Below are 15226 nucleotides of genomic sequence, written 5' to 3'. Positions count from 1 at the left end.
CTCCTGGGGACCCACGGTCCTGCAAAGTTTATCTCCAACCTGCTTCCAATGAGCATTTTCAAGCAATCTTGAGGAGCTCGATTAGCTGCTTCAGTTGTGTTTGATTAGGGTTCTAGATAAACTCTGCAGGACAGTGAGTTCCCAGAAGACCTCTCTATTAGAGTGTGCAACATGTTTTTATTTTTTTTTTTTTGCACAGGCAGTGTATATTGAGGTCTTGACAACCCTGGGTTTCACATATAGTAGGCTTCATATGAACCAAACCCAGTTCAGTTAAAGTCAACAAGAAAGGGAACTGGCTGCAAGTGACCTCAATGCTTCAGGTGTTGACATTGTAAGTGGACTTAAAAGGGGACTCTTTTGAACCACAAACGAACCTCTTGAGGTTGTCTGTTTCATTTATGCATCTTTGGATCATTTGTGGGGATCTGAGATCATGTGCTTACATGTGCATGTTATTTGGCTCAAGATTGCTTGTATGTTCAATTGAACTAGGCGTGAAAAGGTTGGAGCTGCAAGTGGTCTTTCATGAGCTGTCACCATTTGTACCCGTAGGTATTAAGAGTTTAATATGTTCCTGTAGACAGGAAGGTCTATGATTTACATATGACGTTGGATGAGATACTGTACTATTTTATAAAAACTATAAAAACCTTTGGCCATTAAATATCTGGGTTGCTAATGAATCGTACAATTCGAACTCGGCAAGGGGCGATCCTTCAGCTATCAAGATTGTGTCCTTCAACAAGGCACTCCAGAGGAATTGTTCCATGGAAAAAGTGAATGTCGCTAAAAGGACTTGCTAAATGACTACTTGCTTAAAATAATAATTACATGATTATTTTGCAATTGCAGCCCTTGATTTTATAATTATAGTGTATGAAATGATAGTGAGAACATTGAACACTTGCCTTGTGTTTCCTCTTGGATTTATTAGGGTTCTTTTCTGCAGGGATGGAGGCAGGAGACTGTTGCCGTCTGTGCTTGACACTGACCTCCCGACACTCGGCCTTTGTTGGGGGAGGCTCCGGAGGGTCTTGCCCTGGGATTCGTGATAGGAAGCTGAGTTCAATCTTAACCCAAAGGGACTTGATGTCCTCAAAATCTCTTAGTGGTGACAAAAGTTCATTTTGTACAACGGGGATGGGAGAAAAGAGGGGTTCTTCCAGGAGATCCGAGGCACCTGGATCAGGAATAGAGGTGCTGCTTGTGCTGGTAAGGCTGCTAACACTCAGGATATTGCTGTTGCAATCCTTGGATTTCAGGCTTAGGGTGTTGGGACCGGGACAGGGAAGCTGAACCTTAGTGAGCTCTTCAGGGTCTGAATGACACTCGGATGAAGAAGACTCTGTCTCGATGAACTCCTTAGACTTGGGGATGATCTTGTTGGGTCCTCTGTGCTTCTTTTTATCCTGAACCGGTTTGATATTCGGTGTATTTGCGGTGTTTGTCGTGGTGGTCCGAGGTTCCTTTCTTGGAGCCGTCTTGACCCCAGGGCCCTTGCCTCTAGGTTTTGGCGGTTCTAAAGGCGGGGGCTCTTTCTCTTTCGGGGTAGAACTTGAGTTTCCTGGTCTTGGCCAGTTGTGCTCCTCGCTGCTGGAAGATCGCTCCACCTTTTTGGGCTGCTTCTTTCCAGTGCTTCTCCTGGGGGGTGCAAGCTCCACGGAGGCTGGTGATTTTACCTTGGTGCTTTTGCTGTCCGGAGCCTTCTGACCAGTCTTGGGTTTGGCTTTCTCTCGAATAGGACTGAGCAACGTTCTATCCTTGGGGTCTGCTGGTGCCAGTGCTGTGCTGGGCTTGCTCTTGCTGGAGCTCTGGTTGTCTGAGGCTTGGCTTTTATCAGGTTGAGAGCTGTTAAGCCCATGACTATCTGACTGGGTGTTAATTAGTGCTTTATTGTGAGGATTAACTTTGTTTAGCCACTTATCTAGTTGCCACTTGTTTGTCGATGGAGGTTCAGGCTGGTGGAAAAAGACAAAGCAAATTGATGGCACAACAGTTTAAGGAATATTGACAACACTGTCTCAGCAACTTATTTTATCAATCAAACAATGAGATGAAAAGCAGATGATTTTTTGTTGCACGTGACATTTTTACATGCATTATGTGGGTCTATACAATATAAATGGATGCATGTGTAAAATAACATGGAAACCAAATTTCTAATGATGCATATCGGTACAGATTTCATCTGTCTCCAGTGTTGATTCATGAGAAGCTTGATGTTTCTGTCATATGACTTTCACAGACCAATGAACTGGCGCTATGATGACTGGCGCTCCATTAAGAGAGGAAGTCATAAAATTCCTGAATAACGGAGGAAATACTGTGAGTACTGTCCTGATGAATGCTCACAGCTCTCGCTGTGGAGATGTTTTCATCGGCTATATTATCTCACGCCAATTGTTGTGTACCATTATGTTTCCAGACACAAGTAAATCTTTCCGACGAACCCATAAACACTGTCTTGAATGCTCTGAATCATAGAAAATCATTCAGAAAAGGAAGCTGTGGAAATGAGTGGACATCCATATTAACCATTAAACTCACGGGGTAAGAAATTCAATTCAGTGCACTTTCCAATCAGACCTGATGGTACGTTTCGAGACAAAAGGCAATCTCCTATGCTATTTGACATTCAAAAGCCACATTCTCCATCTGTCAGAGAGACATTTCTGCCAATACAAGCTACCAAATTTTATACTGAAAGTACCAGCAAAGATGATGAAGTAACAATTGAGCATGTCTAAATTGACAGGCCTCCCAATATTTCACCACTGAGGCATCAAGGCTATGCGCGGCCGCTTGAAAGAGAAACATCTTTCTGCAGACCAGAGCACTTGCAGTGCTAAGATACGGATTCCCATTGGACATCCCTGGCAGAGAGCAAAGCTATACACACAGAAGGGGCGATGAGAACCGGGAGATGTGTACTCTTGCGTAATGCTCTTAGGGAGCCCTGGGCAGGCTACTGCGGGACAACTTTAAAGCTGCCAATTAATCCTTTGAGGAGATCCTTTCAAAAATCCTACCCCTAACCCATGCTGAGAAAACTCAGAGGGAGAATGCTGCCTCAGTCTCTCTTTGCCTTTAGCTAAATGAGAAAATAGACTTACTCCGATTCATCTTGGTTCTTTTGAAATTTCTGGTAATGGGCCCGGCAATAATAATCTAAGGGAAATAATTGCATATACTGGTATTCATTTACCTCAGGGCGTTCAGAAGGTGAACAAAACTGTAAATACCACTAAACAGAAGGGCTGAGGAAATAGCCAAACCTGTCAAAAATGTCTGGGTCATGCCTCACCTTAAAAAAAAAAAAAGTGGAAATAATATTTTGCTGTACGTAAATGTAGCCTTTTTTCCCCAAAAAATAAGGAGTTTGTTAATTAGAAGGGGGTTTCCACATATTTTTGGACCTATCCTGTAGTGTATGGGCTGAACTGAGAAACACCTATAATTACAGCCATCAGTGAATGGAATGAAGTGACGACTCATGGATCAGTGTGAGGATGTGTTATGACAGTTTAATGGCTCGTTTCCACTGAGCGGTATGGTTTGGTACAGTACGGTATGCAATTATTTCCGTTTCCACTGTCAGAAGTTGTGAATGGTACCAAAATAGCGAACCGTACCGTACCACTTTTTTGGTACCCTTCCATTGGGGTACCTAGCACAGCAAAGGGTAACAAAAGGGTGGAGCTAAACTCACTGCAGAACGTTGATTGGTTGACTAGAATCGTCACTTTTGCGTGATACAAGGGGATAAAGCGTCCTTCACTCGTTCCGCTTTGCTGTCCATGAGTGTTGGGCTTATTTACATCAGAATGCGCAAACACACAAAAAAATATAACCATGTATTTTATAATTGTAAATTTTCACACAGACAATAGTCGTTTCTCAATATACGTTCTTGTCTGTTCTTGTGAAATGTCATTGCCCAAAAACCCACGTAATTTTCTAAATATTACTGTTATTGTGTCATGAAATGTAGATTTAAGAGTTTTTCAGGCGAGAATGTAATTGTTTAAAATTCAAATCTGTGGTTTATTTATAAAGATAGCACCTATTTGAAAATTTGCTATGCCAATTTTGGAGCTCCAGGCGATCACCAGGCGCTCAGTGCTCATGTATCGGCATAGAGCAGCCTTATCTCAGCTAGTCCTTCTGACATTTGCCGCTGGCTCTGATGTCTCTGTAGTGATTAAACATGAGATAATTCATTTTGGGTAGGCTATATTTAACAGGCATTCGTGGTCTCATGAATCTATTATTTATTCCTGGTCATATCGTTTTGGCTGAGCACAATGTTATGTTTAATTGTATGTATTTATTTTGAACTTTACCGTAGTACAGCGCTGACTTTGTAGCATAAGTTTGACTGAATTGTTTGCTTTTTTCTTTATTTCCTCTTATATAAGCCTCTTATACTTTGTACTTATACTTTTATAATGGCTATTATTGTTCATTAAAACTGACATTTAACAAAAAGAGGCAGAGTTGTGCTTATTGTCGCTCTTTATCGTCGATCGCTACTTTCCGGCATACAAAAAAAAAAAAAAAAAAATATATATATATATATATATATATATATATATATATATAATTTTGTATTTTTTTTTCCAATACTAGCTGATGCTGCTCTGGAGAGCCAACTAACAAAGCGACAACTGAACCAATTGATGATGGACTACATCACTTACAGAGATAGAAATATATAAATAGAAAGAAAATGAGCAAGGAAAGAAAGGGTTTGTTTACTTCTCCACCTATGGGGCTATTACTCGGCTCTGTCTCAGAGTTATCAGTCATGCTCAGCATTATTTATGAGTTCATGAAAGGCCACAGTGCTCTAATCCAATGAGTACTTCACTTCTTAGGGTATCCTCAGATGTGGCCATCCAAGATTGTTCTACATGGAGTCAAACATGCCAGAAGGAGGCAAATTAAATTCCTTTCCAAAGGTCAGACCAGGCTGTGAAAACGAGCCATAAGAGGAGTAAAGTGATCAGTACCTCTGGTGTGGCAGCGTGGGATGCTCGGTTGCACTCACTGTCACTGGAACTGCTCTCGCTGTCTGAGTCGGACTCTGAGCTGCTCTCCGATTCGCTGGAGCTGCCCGATGCACCGCTGGAGTGACCAGTCGGTTCGCTGGTCCGCGGTGTGGTTCCAGGGAGGCTTTAGCAAAAAGAACAGAGGAGAATATTCGTCAAATGATATGACACACTTCAAAACACACAAACATGCCATTGACAGCATAGATGTAGATACCATCTATGCTATTACATTATAGTTCAAGTCTTTAAAATATCAGACACCACAATTATTTTTTTATGTTAAATATTACTTCAATAGCCTTGATATTTCTTTCATCTAATCATTTAAAACACACACACACACACACATTGGTTGTTCATGAATGATTTATTTATTTTGTGCCTGTCATGTGACAATCGAACGACAGACTTGGGATGGTGAAGTAGTAATTTCTGTTTCTAAAAAAAAAAAAAAAAAATATATATATATATATATATATATATATATATATATATAATTTTGTATTTTTTTTTCCAATACTAGCTGATGCTGCTCTGGAGAGCCAACTAACAAAGCGACAACTGAACCAATTGATGATGGACTACATCACTTACAGAGATAGAAATATATAAATAGAAAGAAAATGAGCAAGGAAAGAAAGGGTTTGTTTACTTCTCCACCTATGGGGCTATTACTCGGCTCTGTCTCAGATTTATCAGTCATGCTCAGCATTATTTATGAGTTCATGAAAGGCCACAGTGCTCTAATCCAATAAGTACTTAACTTCTCAGGATATCCTCAGATGTGGCTATCCAAGATTGTTCTACATGGAGTCAAACATGCCAGAAGGAGGCAAATTAAATTCCTTTCCAAAGGTCAGACCAGGCTGCTTTATGTTGACACTTCATTAGAGATTATGTTATGACAGGAAAAAGTGCTTTGGTCTACAGCTGTGCCAGCAAGACATGCACAACATTGGCCAGGAATGAGGAACCTGTCCCAGGAAAGTGAAAAAGCAAACAAAAAACAGATTTGTGCCAAATCATAAGCTATATTCAAAATTGCACACTTGTTCACTCATGCACTGTCAGTGTGCAGCAAAAACCCTAAACAACCCAACAGCCAGTGTGGGCTACAGTGAAAATGCATGCTTGTCATCTCATTAGATTCAGTACAACATATCAAACCAAGTGGTGGATGTTAGACCTTTTCTCAGAGCTAACGTCATTTTTCTGACTTTTAATTAACTGATGCAAATGTTTATTTTGTTTGGTTTCTTTTTTATCTAATGCAATAAAAATATATAGTTCAAATTTTAATTTTATATTTAATATCTATAAATCTCCTAATCAAATACCACCTGAAAGAAGTACGACACAGTTACATGCACTGCGAATGTGCTGTTCTTTCAAAACACCAACCTCTGTGACCTTTGTCTATGCAAATAGCACTGATTGGTGTGATACAATACAAACCAAAAGAAAAGAAAAGAAAAGAAAAAGGCAGAAGGTCATTTTCTCTCCATCTTTTGGTCTTAATAAGGCTGACCTTTGGGTAACAGCTGTGGAATCTCATAAGAGAAAGGCAAGTCTGAGAAAGCGTTTCTTGGTTCTTTCACCTTCTATCACACATAGTTTTGTTTACTTTTTAACACAATACAAAACAATAACTCATTTTGCCCTTTTTCTGTATGAAAAATTTGTAATATAATATAAAATGAGCAAGGAAAGAAAGGGTTTGTTTACTTCTCCACCTATGGGGCTATTACTCGGCTCTGTCTCAGATTTATCAGTCATGCTCAGCATTATTTATGAGTTCATGAAAGGCCACAGTGCTCTAATCCAATAAGTACTTAACTTCTCAGGATATCCTCAGATGTGGCTATCCAAGATTGTTCTACATGGAGTCAAACATGCCAGAAGGAGGCAAATTAAATTCCTTTCCAAAGGTCAGACCAGGCTGCTTTATGTTGACACTTCATTAGAGATTATGTTATGACAGGAAAAAGTGCTTTGGTCTACAGCTGTGCCAGCAAGACATGCACAACATTGGCCAGGAATGAGGAACCTGTCCCAGGAAAGTGAAAAAGCAAACAAAAAACAGATTTGTGCCAAATCATAAGCTATATTCAAAATTGCACACTTGTTCACTCATGCACTGTCAGTGTGCAGCAAAAACCCTAAACAACCCAACAGCCAGTGTGGGCTACAGTGAAAATGCATGCTTGTCATCTCATTAGATTCAGTACAACATATCAAACCAAGTGGTGGATGTTAGACCTTTTCTCAGAGCTAACGTCATTTTTCTGACTTTTAATTAACTGATGCAAATGTTTATTTTGTTTGGTTTCTTTTTTATCTAATGCAATAAAAATATATAGTTCAAATTTTAATTTTATATTTAATATCTATAAATCTCCTAATCAAATACCACCTGAAAGAAGTACGACACAGTTACATGCACTGCGAATGTGCTGTTCTTTCAAAACACCAACCTCTGTGACCTTTGTCTATGCAAATAGCACTGATTGGTGTGATACAATACAAACCAAAAGAAAAGAAAAGAAAAGAAAAAGGCAGAAGGTCATTTTCTCTCCATCTTTTGGTCTTAATAAGGCTGACCTTTGGGTAACAGCTGTGGAATCTCATAAGAGAAAGGCAAGTCTGAGAAAGCGTTTCTTGGTTCTTTCACCTTCTATCACACATAGTTTTGTTTACTTTTTAACACAATACAAAACAATAACTCATTTTGCCCTTTTTCTGTATGAAAAATTTGTAATATAATATAATATAATATAATATAATATAATATAATATATTACAACCTGGTCTCATAAAAGTACGTAACTCTGGGTACTTTTCTGCAACACTGTTTTTACGTACCTTACTGCATGTTTTGCGCAGTTTCAAAGAGAAAGTCCACTGAGTGGCGCTAAAACACGGGTTCAATACGTGAACCCTGGCACGTTTTTATTACGGTGATATAGGTACGTATTGCTGTGTTTTTATTATGTTGCTTCAGGTACGTATTGCGGCAGTTTTGAATTCAAATATCCGGGGACTGTCGCTAAAAGGTAATGTAGTGTTCATTTCTTTTGGAAACTGCAGTAATATGTACTTATTGGTACGTATTTCGCGTCTCGCGAAAAAGTGCCCCCAGGTACGTTTTTGCCATGAGACCAGGTAGTAATATTAGTACATTGTATAATATACTTTTATCTCAATTTAACTTACATGAAGGAGCATATTTCAGATTTGCTGCTGATTTGCCAAGCGTATAATGCGATGAAAAGTAAACAGTTTACTTATCATCATTATTCATAATTAACGATATCTTCGTCCCCAAACAGACCGGACAGAGCAGCTTTGGGAATCGTTTTCTCCTCGTAAAGCAGCACACGTTGCACAAACACAGGAAGGAGGAAGTGTTTCCCTGAAGGATCTACAACAGGCCCTGGGCAAACTCGACTAGAACTGGGCCACTGGGACTGAAAGAACTGGGTAAATGCTGAAATGTAACTGTAATAAGGAACGATAACATATCTGCTTTCATAAGGGTTTATGTTAGACGTTTCTAGGTCTGAATACTAGTAGACTAAGAAAACTGTTTATGCCAAAGTTTCCAAAAAAACTGTGAAATGAGATATTACCAGCGACTCTACATTGTAAGAGATAAGTGTAAATATAACAATTCATGAACTATATAAATACCATAGTGGCTTCACAAATAACATATTAGCATTTATTTACAATCTGTCGTGAAACACTCACATAACACATATGCACACATATACAGAAGTGCACAAATATATTTTTCAAACCCACCATAAGTAATGCCGTGCAAAAGCCGTCAAGGCTCTTATTAACATTCAGTAAGGGAAGAGTTTACACAGGCCTCGTAGTTTATCATGGCTTTAAATAATGTGCTGTCAATGCATGTTGCTGTAACAAACCCAAAAAGATCTCCAGACATAAGAAAAACATCTCAAATAACTCTAATGAATAAATAACAGTATTTAGAACAATTTACACTTTAAATATTCATGCTTTATAATGAAGCAATTTTCCAGGCTGGTGCTAAGCAGTAGGGAATATGAGACCAGATGTACACAAACGTAAACACTAGCTAGACTTCTGTAGTCTGTTACATGAAGATAGCTGAACAAACTCTGAGTTTTAGAGAAGGTAAACCTGGTTTAGATGCTATAAAGTTTCTCTATCAACTCAGGGTTTGATCCATAGATTTCTGTAGCGAGTGCAACTGAAAGTGTGCCAGCAAACAGCCAATCAAAAGAAACATGGAGAGCGTCAGTGTGATTGACTTCTCAAGAGAAAGGCGCCACAATTCACTTATCTGCTGAAACTCTTAAGAGATTGTTATGAATTTAATTTAAGATTTATAAGGCAGGAAAAAAAAAAACTACTGCTGAAAAAAGGTCGGTCCACATTGGAGCTTGTTGTCCATCAAGTTTGGCCAACCCATTTCACACCAACCAAATAAACCAAACTCTGACTTGCCTAAAATCTGTAGCATCTAAAATGTATTCAAAGCACACCATCCACGGCTCTTTCTAACAGAAAAAACAAGCTAATACAAGGGCCGGAGCTGTGATCTCTCCCCTGAGATTATCACAGGTCACACTGAAACAAAGGCTGATGCATCACTGGAAGCTACAGGGACCCCATCGACTAGTGTTTTTCTCTCTGTGTTTACACTGATACTATAATCTCAGATCAATGTGACAGAGAGTCACAGCCTGGCGATCTGTCTGATGGGCCGAATCGCAGATGGAGAAAGCTTATGATGGCGAGGGGCAAGAAAAAGCAGCGTCTGAAAGATGCCAGCTGGTTAAAGAGACTCATTAAGACCCGAGTTCATCCTTCTACTAAGGCCACTAGCAGATCGAGTCGAGCGCTGCAGCTCGGGACCTCAACAAAGGCCGCCTCTGTTCTCGTATTTGTTTGTAGATCGTAATTATTTCCAGATCTATCTAAAAGCGTCCTAATGAACCCTGAGTGAGTTTGCATTATTATTCTCACCGTCTCCCACCGTGTCTCATATCCAAGGGCAGAACTGTCATCTTTTTCTTCGTTTTTTCAAACTCTCCTTCAATGAAGTTTAATAGTTAATTATAGATGAACCAATCCTACAGTCGCTGGAGCAGGCAGAGACCTGGGCCGCTGCTCAGAAGCCCACGTTTGATTTTATTCCCCTTAGATAGAGAGCTGGAACTGTTTCAGACATCTAGTCTGGGCCGCAACCTGTCAATACCGCCAGCCAGACGTCTTCGGCGTAGGAGAATTTAATGAACTGTGAATTTATGATTTCCATCAATAAGTTACATTTAAAAAGTTCAAAAGAATTCGAGTACGCGAGGTCTCGGCGCTAAACACGATTATGTTTTTGGGGGACGAAAGCAACAAAGAGTTTGAAGCATGAAACGACGGAGAGAGAGAGAAGATGAGAAGAGACATGAAGGAGTTTCATTTATAAGTCATCAGCCCACCGCCTCATAAAACGATCATCTGCGAGCAGCACATGCATTATTTTAATAAATCGCCCTGAAGAATAACTCACCACACATTCCTACGATGATGATTGTGACTTCCCTTTGCCCTTAAATCCATTACAAGCTTTATTTGATTCAATCAATGCTCTGTTCGCATGAGGAATGGATTATAGATCCTGTTTCAAAACACGACTACGATTCCTGAATCATTACAAGATCTGCTCTCTTCATGTCACAACCGAGACACACTGAGCATATTTGCAAGTTGATGGTTGGTTTCCGAAGCTCAGATTAGGTCTGGTCCTTGATTAAAATGTCTGCAATTGTTCAAATCAAGACCATAATTCCATCTGACTCGCTTACACTGATTACTCTCTGTGAAAACACATCGCAGATGTCAAACGCATTTCCATACCATAATCTAAAGCAGTGCTTTTCAGCTGGTGGGTTGCTGGTACGTTCTAATTGGGTCACTGAGAGCAGGGAAAAACTGCAAATAAAATGCAAATAATCATTTAATAGTGTGTCATTATGATAATGGCAAAATAAACTGGCTTATCAACATTTAAAGTAAGGAGAAACCACTTTCCCTGTTGTTGATGTCAAAGGTGGTGCGTTCAATCAAGCTCTACAGTATTTTGATGAAAATTCATCTGGTTAGTAGAAACTCATTTTATGAGACATGCGGAAACCAACATCAACCAATTTAGCCTATTTCATGCTCATACTTTTATATATTGTTGGGTCTATGCAGTTTGTATTAAAGGTAACACACTCTATATTTAATATTAAGGACTTTTTGTTACATTTAAACTTTTTTTTTTTTATGTGTCAAGGTACCATTTGATGTCCAAAATAAAAAATTTGATACCAAAGCCAAACCACTGATGTATGGTCATTGCTCTTGAATCTTTCTGAAAAGGACTGTCTCTATGGACGTTTTTTGGCTTTCTTGTGGCAATGCAGCCATATGGTTCAGTCATTAAGTGGCTATTTGCTTTGAATGGTTAACTTGCACTTCAATTAAGTTGGACACAATTACTGAAGTGTCTGGGCTGGTGACATTTACATGCTATTTTCATGCTGGGCTTTCAACAGAAGCATACGGCTTGTTAGTGGTTACATTGTAGGAGGAATCCATGTCATCTAGAATACAAGAGACTTGAGGCTGGGCTCTTTTGACCAATAAGCAACCACCCAGAACACCTTTTGAACCACCCAGAACACAAAAAAATTGGGAACCACCCTAAATGCCAATGAAACCACCTTGCAACCATTAAAAGACATTTTAACATCCTGGCAAGTTTTTGCATTTAATATGCTAGTAAAACAAAAGGCAGTACTATTTTTGTAGCTTGATTTTTCATGTACCGTGAGCAACATTGCATAACTAACATAAATGCCCATTTTATATTTACATTTATGCATTTTGGCAGATGCTTTTATCCAAAGCGACTTACATTGCATGCAAGCAATACATTTGATCGGTTCATTCCCTGGGAATCAAACCCATGACCTTGGTGTTGGAATATTACCCAAATGATCATGATTTTGAAACGCTCCATATGTGGCTTTCTTTAAATGTCAAAGTCTCACAGAAAAGCCCCATAGGCTCCAGATGGAGATATTTCTCACATAATTATGTTCTGCTTGTTTGGAGTTGTGTTTTTCCAGAAAGAGTAGGACCACGGCCATTGCAAAGGGTGGTACGCGAATCCCAGGCCTCCCTTTGGCCCATCTTAAAGCATTCTGAGAGGCTTAAAATAACATATCCCACTGCCTTGGACAGCATTTCCTATGCTACAGTGCCAAATGAGATGAATCAAAGGTAACAAACTAAATCAAAGGAAAGTTAAATGTCAAAGTTAATAGTAGATTTACAAGGATATATTACGCATACATGCAGTTATGAGGTGGCTGTGCAGTTCAAGGCTCGCCAACTACCAGAAAACAGGATGAACTTTTGACCATTTTGGTCTTAAAAGGGGAATTTATGAAGCAATTGTATCCTAACTGTTCGAGGTAACAGACTAAAATGATACATATTTTGTATTGACACTTGGTTCACTTTTCCAAAATATTTCCATCAAAATAACAACCTATAGAACGCCCTATAACAGTATATGGACTGTATTTGCATGTGTAATCTAATTAATGACCATTTTAAAAACTAATAAGCAATATTTAAAGGGATAGTTCACCCAAAAATGAAGATTTGATGTTTATCTGCTTACCACCAGGGCCTACATCTTGGATGCCCTGGGGGTAAGCAGATAAACATCAAATTTTCATTTTTGGATGAACTATCCCTTTAAGATTGATGACTTTATAGGACATTATAAAGTGGAGTCACCTGATATTCACACAATTAGATTGTGTTAGAGCTTAGAGCTTGATTTGATTTCATATGTTGCCTTTGAGAGGCAAAATGCCATTGTTGACATAGTAAACAAGTTTTCTGAACAAGCTCTTCTCCATCTAGATACTCCCAACGCACTTTCTCAACCTGAATTTACACCGTGTGTGAGTGCAATTAACAAAGAAGTGGAGAAATGAATGAGATGGGGAGTGAAAGAGGGAGAAAGAATAGAGATGCAGGATGTTAATAGATTACAGCGGAATGAAAAAGCATAAATGAATTAAGATGCAAACAAAGCAGAACGCATTAAGCACTGGTTGACTATGATTAATATGTGAAGGGCTCACACTATTGAGAAAAGGAACTCTGGCCAAGAGAGATTAAAGGAGTCATAAAAAAAAAAGGTGTAATAATATTCCTCTAATTACACAAATCTGTTATTGAAAACAGAGCTGTTTCCCTCGATGATGCATTTGTATGGTTGAACTATTTAGGGTACATGTAAACACAGTGTGTAGTTTCATGAGTGGAAAAAATCCTTAAACACCGATAATATTGAAATTACTTTTCTGAAAAGCATACGGTACATAATGTATTAAAGATTTAAAGATATTCTTAATGACTGATGCTCTAGTAACTCGTTCTAATAAAGTGAATAATAGATTGACAAACAACATTACTACAACAAAATGAACTTATACACAATATTTACTCAAAATTCACAGTATTTGAAATAAGAAATTATCTTTTGACAATCTGTCAGCAGGGTTTGGGGAATGACATACTCTTCTGTTAATTGGCTATAGGCATACATATTTATTTGGTAAATGGACAATGCCAATCTAACTGGCCAAATATTGGTTGACTAATCAGCATGGCCTATGCATTCCCTTGTTAAAAAGTTTACTTATTACAGAAATAATGTACTTTGAAAGAATGAGTGCAAACTGAATGTAATGTTTCTGGACACTAAAATGCATGTTAATTGCAATAAAATGAAAACGTATTATTTCAAATGCAATTGGCTGAAAACTTTAGATTCTTTTTCATTCACTTAGGTAGGACTTAAGTAAAAGCTTATGTAATTTCATAATCCTATTATCTGTGAAATATGGTTAACGTGTACTGATGAATGTACTGACAAGCATTTATGGTAAACAAAAATATACTTTATTGTCATTTCTATTGAAACTTGTGAGTCATGTATTTAAATATATTTGAAATGACACATTTGTCATAATGAACAATACATCTGTCAAAATGCAGTTGCAATTTAGTAAATTTACGAAGATTAACTTTAAATGCAATTTTGAGTGCAAAATAGAACATGTGATTTAGTATGTTAGTCAACATATCAAATAAGTGTACTTCTTTAAAGCACGACAAAAAAAATATGGAAACATAATGATTTAAAATCTACTTGAAATAAAATTTTGACATTATTAAAATGTTGACATTTGACATTATTAAAAAGTGCACTTTCAGGTTTTCTTAAGTGTAAGAAACAGTCATGAAAGTGTACTTTTTATAAGTGGCCTTTCATTTTATTAACATTATCTGCAAGTACAGTATTAAAAAAAAAACAACAAAAAAAACTTTTTTAAGATCTGAGGTACATAAGCAGTGTTGCCAATTTAGCTACTTTGTAGCTAGATTTAGCGACTTCCCCGCCCCTTTTGAGACTTTTTTCAAAAGTTTAGGGACAAATATATAGCAACTGCTTGGACAAACCTTATCTAAGTTCTCATCTTGCCCACTGATCTACGTTCATCTTTATATAGATCAGTGAATTTGCCATTGTGATGTCATCTAGTGACATTTAGCTACCAGTTTTAGCTACTTTCAATTGAAAGCAGTTGGCAACACTGTACATAAGTGTACACTGAATACAATTAAGCATCCTTCTTTTTCACAAGGGTTGATAATTCACTATTCTTAAAAAATTATAAAGATATTCATAATGCTGTATAATGCACATTGTAATCTCTTTAACTTTAACCACCATGAATTATATTGTGAAAACATATGACATGCACATTGTAAAATGAAACTGCTCAGCACTGATATTCATAGTGGACCACTGTCCACTATGAATATAATTGCCTTTGGTTACTTGGCAGAGCACTGCGGTACTGAGTGTCTTTCTATGTTTATGTAGTTTGCAGTATTGTTTAGGTGTGATCTAGTGCGTTCTCTCTCCAGGCACCGGAGTGCCCTCTTACCCTGCACTATTTCAGCTGGATACAAATGCTGAGCCACCCACAAGCTGCCAACACACACACACACACGCACGCACGCACGCACGCACGCACGCACACACA

General features: G+C 38.3%; 1 protein-coding gene across 1 annotated transcript in view; it reads right to left on the bottom strand.

Annotated features, from left to right (window-relative positions):
* Positions 1 to 15226, bottom strand: part of LOC107703651 (AF4/FMR2 family member 2-like) — a 248303-nt gene that overhangs the window by 20198 nt on the left and 212879 nt on the right. The window contains exons 10-11 of the mRNA XM_016506365.1: positions 5016 to 5178; positions 912 to 1961 (exon numbers count right to left, since the gene is read on the bottom strand). Of these exons, the coding sequence (XP_016361851.1) occupies positions 912 to 1961; positions 5016 to 5178 (1213 nt within the window). The remainder of the gene's footprint in view (positions 1 to 911; positions 1962 to 5015; positions 5179 to 15226) is intronic.

Source organism: Sinocyclocheilus anshuiensis, unplaced genomic scaffold, assembly GCF_001515605.1.
Source record: "Sinocyclocheilus anshuiensis isolate Anshui unplaced genomic scaffold, SAMN03320099.WGS_v1.1 scaffold1027, whole genome shotgun sequence".
Classification (NCBI taxonomy): Eukaryota; Metazoa; Chordata; class Actinopteri; order Cypriniformes; family Cyprinidae; genus Sinocyclocheilus; species Sinocyclocheilus anshuiensis.
This window is presented reverse-complemented; position numbering and strand designations above follow the sequence as displayed.